Source organism: Teleopsis dalmanni, chromosome 1, assembly GCF_002237135.1.
Source record: "Teleopsis dalmanni isolate 2A chromosome 1, ASM223713v2, whole genome shotgun sequence".
Taxonomy (NCBI): Eukaryota; Metazoa; Arthropoda; class Insecta; order Diptera; family Diopsidae; genus Teleopsis; species Teleopsis dalmanni.
The window spans coordinates 64,344,686-64,350,914 of NC_051846.1; the positions used below are offsets into that span (position 1 = coordinate 64,344,686).

General features: G+C 28.0%; 1 protein-coding gene across 1 annotated transcript in view; it reads right to left on the minus strand.

Annotated features, from left to right (window-relative positions):
* Window positions 1-6,229, minus strand: part of LOC119683086 — a 128,172-nt gene that overhangs the window by 1,390 nt on the left and 120,553 nt on the right. Inside the window, exon 5 of the mRNA XM_038096695.1 lies at window positions 2,515-2,553. Coding sequence (XP_037952623.1) covers window positions 2,515-2,553 — 39 coding nt within the window. The remainder of the gene's footprint in view (window positions 1-2,514; window positions 2,554-6,229) is intronic.

Consider the following 6,229-nt stretch of genomic DNA (forward strand, 5'->3'; position numbering starts at 1 on the left):
TTTCATATTTCATGCTTGTGGCATGAGTCATACATTTATATAATGCACTTAGTTGTGCTTTGAGAGTGGTATTTAATTGACACGATGGGTCCACGAAAAGAATTTCAAGTGATATGCGAAATCTGGTTATTAAGCATAGAAATGAAAAAAAACCTTATGGTGAAAATATCAAAATTAGTAAATTTGACTCGATCAACAGTTCAGACTATAATAAGAAATTATAAAAATACTGGTTCTCCTGAAAATAAACCTCGCAGTGGCCGCCCAAGGATACTCATACGTAGGGATGTCAGCTTGGTTTTAAAAGAAGTTAACAAAAATCCGAAAGTAAGTGCCTTAAAATTAGTCGAACACATTACTAATGCAACTGGAAAGCATGTCAATCCACGTATAGTACAAAGAACGTTGAACAGCCACGGTTTTCATGATAGAATACCACGCAAAGAACCTTTAATTTCTGAAAAAAACCGAAAGCTGTGCTTAGAGTTTGCCAAACAATATAAAGAAAAGGATTTTGATTTCTGGAAGCAGGTTTTATTTACAGATGAATCGAAATTCAATATATTTGAACGCGATTGGAGAGCTAAAGTTTGAAGGAAAGCGAAAACAGCACTGAATCCGAAGCATATAATGCCAACTGTAAAGCATGGTGGTGGCAGTGCTATGCTTTGGGGAGCCGTAGCTGCAACTGAAGTAGGAAAAATAGCTTTGACGTAGATTAGCATGCTTCCTAGTTGCACTAGCAATGTGTTCGACTAAATTTAAGGCACTTACTTTCGGATTTTTGTTAACTTCTTTTAAAACCAAGCTGACATCCCTACGTATGAGTATCCTTGGGCGGCCACTGCGAGGTTTATTTTCAGGAGAACCAGTATTTTTATAATTTCTTATTATCGTCTGAACTGTTGATCGAGTCAAATTTACTAATTTTGATATTTTTACCATAAGGTTTTTTTTCATTTCTATGCTTAATAACCAGATTTCGTATATCACTTGAAATTCTTTTCGTGGACCCATCGTGTCAATTAAATACCACTCTCAAAGCACAACTAAGTGCATTATATAAATGTATGACTCATGCCACAAGCATGAAATATGAAAAACGGTACTTTCCCGTTTAACATTTATATTTCTGTCGACTATATCTAAAAATCAATGAAGTGTATGTAGACTTTTGTCAATGTTTTTTTTAGGTTTTTTTCGAATAACTTTGTTAATTTATATTGATGAATGGATTTTCTTTTGTTTATTATTATTAAAAAACAGTTCTAAACAAAACTGTATCATTACTTTTTTCTATTATGTCCTTGGATTTACGAGCTAGCAAAAATGGGGGGTGTATGTAGAGTTTTGTCGCTGACTGTATATATTTATACTCTGTGAATTTTAATTTCATGTCACATCAGTATACAATAACTCAGATCTAATATATGTTAACGAGAAACTTATATTTCTGTCACTTATATATAATATTCTATATAACTTATACAAAAATGTTAAACTTAAAAAATATAAATAGCATTATGTTGGTACCTAGGTTAATGCAAAAACAAAATAGTAATTGTGGAATGTCGGATAAGTCTTTAAGAAGTTAGGTACTTTAAATAAGTACACCACTTTAATTTAAGTTAATTTAGGTGTCAGAGTAAAGCAGTCTCACAGAGCTAAATATGTTAAATAATTCAGTCACTATTATTTATATGTAATGAGAGAAAAGTTTGAATAAAGTTTGAGGAAAGAAAACAGTCTCACCGAGTTAGATCTGTTCCACAATTCGGAAGCAATCATATAAATGCAATACTTTTTTCAAATTCGTAAACTCCTGCCTCCATACTACTTATGATAGCTTCAATTAGTTATTTTTAGAATTCATAGACTCATATCACTTTAGAAGTTATGATGGGTACAATAAATGTGGGATTTGTATTAGTTTAATCTGGCATGCCTAAAGAGACCTGCACACTGTACTGAGTTTAAAGAAAAATCGGCTCTTCTAGAGTAAACCGTATGCACACGTATCTTAACTGCAAAATATAGAAATACTCAGCAGAATAGAACAAACAGATCCAAGATGTGACACTTATGTCCAAATGATGAAATTTCTCCCGTGAGAAATTTTGTTCCCTTTGGAATCTTTGTCTTAGAAACGTTTTTGATAAATCTTATTCATATTTCCAACACGTTTTTTTAACAAGTTCGTAGATAAATTTACGTACGGAAGAGAAAAATAACTAATCATTCGGTTCAGTAGTTAAATATAATATTACCGACTTTAAGAAATAACATCTACCGTAAATCGTTGGTATAGTTTTTTTTTTAATTTCAAATTTTTGGAGTAAAATGTTTTTGATATATTTTATTAGAAGTCCTGTTTTAGGGTTAATGTTGAAAATAAGTCCCATTATTCGATGTGGTTTTTTTTATTTGCTTCTTTGGATTAAGCAATTAACTCTTGCAGTTACCGTCTAACATATTAAGAGTATACAAAATATATTAATAACCTAATTAACTTACCTGGCTAGAGCATTGGAACCCAATTGCCGTCGACCAGAGCTAAAAAAATAATTAAAAAAAATATATATTAATTAAAATTAAACAACCTGTGTATATTTGAATAATATGAAAATAATAACACAAAGAGCAGATAGAAAGCCAGGCCAAAATGTGTTTATAATGTATTTAAAAGGTAAGCTTAATAAGTGAACGTGTTCATTACTGCTTATACTTGCACATACCGAGTGTTTGAATAAGGAAACCCTACAGAGTTCAGCATAAGGTATGTGTGACATTGACATCAAGAAATGCAACTGGCTCTTTTATGGGCCATTGTTAGCGTAAAAAAAGGAAAAAATAGAATGCAAATGGTAGCAAGTATAAATATATCTAAAATGAATGCTTAAGTCTAAGAAAAGTGCTTACTGAAACGTTTTATTTATAATTCAAGACTCGAACTTGTAAATGCCCAAAACCACAAATACAAAAAGAAATTTTTATTCAAATGCGGTTGCAACAAATAATAGTACACTAGCGTGCAAAACAATTGTTGCAACTACTATTTCTATAGGTAGTAACTATATGGTAGCTATGAAATAATTTGAGGATGTTATAACGATAAAAAAAAATGAGAATGAGAAATTTTATAACCCTAAAAATATTTTATTCAACATTGCAATAGTTTATAATATATAATATATAAAATAATATATAATATAATATATACGATAATATAGATAAAACAATATATTTAATATTATTTATGATTTATTCAATTTATAAATAAATATAATACAAATCACCTTCCAGTAATTTATTTTTATTTTATTTAAATTTTAAATCAAATTTTTTTTACATTTTCTTTTATAACACAAAAAACAAGTGAATGCTTAACACTTTTGTCACCTGAAGGGTTGTAGTAATGAAGCCAATAAAATACGAATATGTGGCAACGCTTCAAGCATGAACAATTCAAATTTGAATTTATATTTCTTTTTTTCTTGACTATTTTTAAACAATTTAAAAACGATTTATTTCGCAAAACATGAAAAGAGCTGAAGAAACACGTGTTGCTTATTTAAAAATAAAACATAAAATCAATAAAAATAGATTCGTATTATTTTTTCTATTTAAAAGTGTAATTAGTTATTTTAATATTAAAAACAAAACATTTACTATATTTACCATCTTCTTTATTATAGGTTTATATTTATTGAATTAAATATTTAAATTGCCATAAACATCATCTCGAATATAAACCAAATAATTAATGATAGACACTCACAATATAAGTGAGATTATTTAAAACAAAAATAAAAAAATACAACGAATTAAAAATATTTAAATAAAAAAACATTTTAAATAAGAAATAAACATAATAAAAATATTTAAATAAATAAAATTATCTGTACTGATATTTGTTCAAGCATAACTAATTGAAGTATGTGAGCAATGAAAAATTCCATCTAATATAGTTGATATAAACTTTAATTTTAAATTTCATTTTTATTGAGATTTTTGCTTATATGAAAAAAAAATAAAAAAATTATTTAATATATTGCTGTAAGCAAAAAATTTGTTTGCATTTTTTAATATAATTAAAAAATAATAAAATTTTTCCAATAACACTGAAAAATGTTTCTTTAATGAATTTCACTCGGAATGCAGTTGTCAATTAAAATAGAAAAAATAATCTATATTTAATAATCAGAGGAACTAAATTGTTGGAAGTTGGAAAGTGAATACGAGTATAACAAAATATTATTAAAAAAAAAACAAGAAAGAGAATTTTTCTATTTTATTCTATTACATCAATATAAAAAAAAACAATCTAATTCAACGTATGTAATATAAGTACGTATTCCCGACCCATCTGACCCCCTTTAGGAATGAAGCCTCAATTTGACGGCAATTACTTGACTGATATCCACAATAAAATAGAATAAGATACTGATGATGCCGTTTTATAGTTGGTATTTATATAGATCTCTTGCGTCAAATGTGATAATAAAACAACGAAAAATCAGTAATTATGGGCAGGGAAGAAAATCGCTGGTCAGCCGATTGCACCTAATCAACCAACAAAATTTTAATTGAGTAATATTTGACAAAAACACCATGTATTGTATTCGAAAGAAATGTTCAACAAATATATTTACAGAGTCCTAAGAATATGTGATTAAAAAACCCATAGAGACAAATCTATAGCAAAAAGTTTAACATTTGAAAAATTAAAAGCAACCCGCAAAATCATATTCACTCTAACGGAAGAGCTATCCACCAGTTGTTCTCAACAATATTGCAATTCGACAAAGAGGTCAAGAAAGCTGGGCTAGTAGTATTTGTCAAATCTGAAGAAAATTGAAATGTGATCGAAGTAACACCAAGTATAACAATTTTTTATAGTGAAATCCATTTGCTCTGGATAATTACTTATAATTGTACTTAGACTGCACTACACATTCTATTGTTGGATTACACATACATCAAGTTAATGAAATATTGTTAAAAAAAATTATTTTGAACCATATACGAAAACCAAAAACTTCAGATATATAATACAGAGAAAAATGTACATAATAGAAAAGTTCTAGAAGTAAAGAAACAATAAAATTTTTAATTTATTCGAGTTTTAGCTGACCATACAGCTTTTCTAATGTTGATGGTTATTAACCATCATTACTGGCCTTCCTTAAATTTATTTATTGTTATATAGTTTTCAAACTTCAAGCACGAAGACTTAAATTTATAGCCTGTTAAATTTGGAGCATACAGTCAGGTTTTAGACAGCTAACCGCACTTTAATTGTAGAATTGGGGTTTATTAATTTTTTTTATAGTTTACAAATAAATTTACTAATATTAGTAGAAATAAATAAACCACAGCTATACATAATTGAATTAATTTTCTTCTTCTTATTTTCTTCTTTCTTATTATAGCTGTTTTTTTTTTTAATACTATTACATTGTATGTCATTCTACAATTAGTTAAAGCAGAAAAAAACATTGTTGTTTATTATTTTTTTTTGATCATATTTGTTTTTAAAAAAATTTAATTATAATATAAATATTAATTTTAATATCAGTGTTACGATTTTTTGATGTCATTTTACAGACACTTAGATTACATTGACATTTGCAACTAAAACAATTTGCATGTTTGACTTAAAAAGGCTATTTAAGGTTTCTTTCAGTATTAATAATACATGGTGTTAATTACTTCACTTACGTTTGTGATATGCAGTTAAATAACCGACAAGCTGTTTACCGCCTACGTTTAATATAAAGATAATAAAATATAATAAAAACAATATATATACAAAACAGTTTATTATTCTTGTAATACAATATACAACTGACTTACAAGTTGAGACTAAAGAACAATACTAATTAAGAAGGCACATGTTCAACATTTTTATTAAATTAAATGTAAGTAATAATTTTAATTCCAAGAATATGTTTGATGGGCGCATTGCCAATACAGCAACAATTAGCCCTCTGTGACTATTTTCTGTTTCCAAACCTAAAGAAATGGCGAAATTCACTTTTTTCCATTTTCGTAAAAATTCACGAGGTTGTCTGCTTTGAACGGCTATCAAACACCAATGGACGATGTAGCTTGCTCAAAATTAAAACTTTGCCCACTGGTAGATTACAGCTGACGGCAGCACTGTTGCATTTGGAGTAACTGCACGGGAAATTCAAAAAGACACTGACTTATCAAATCACTCTCGTAT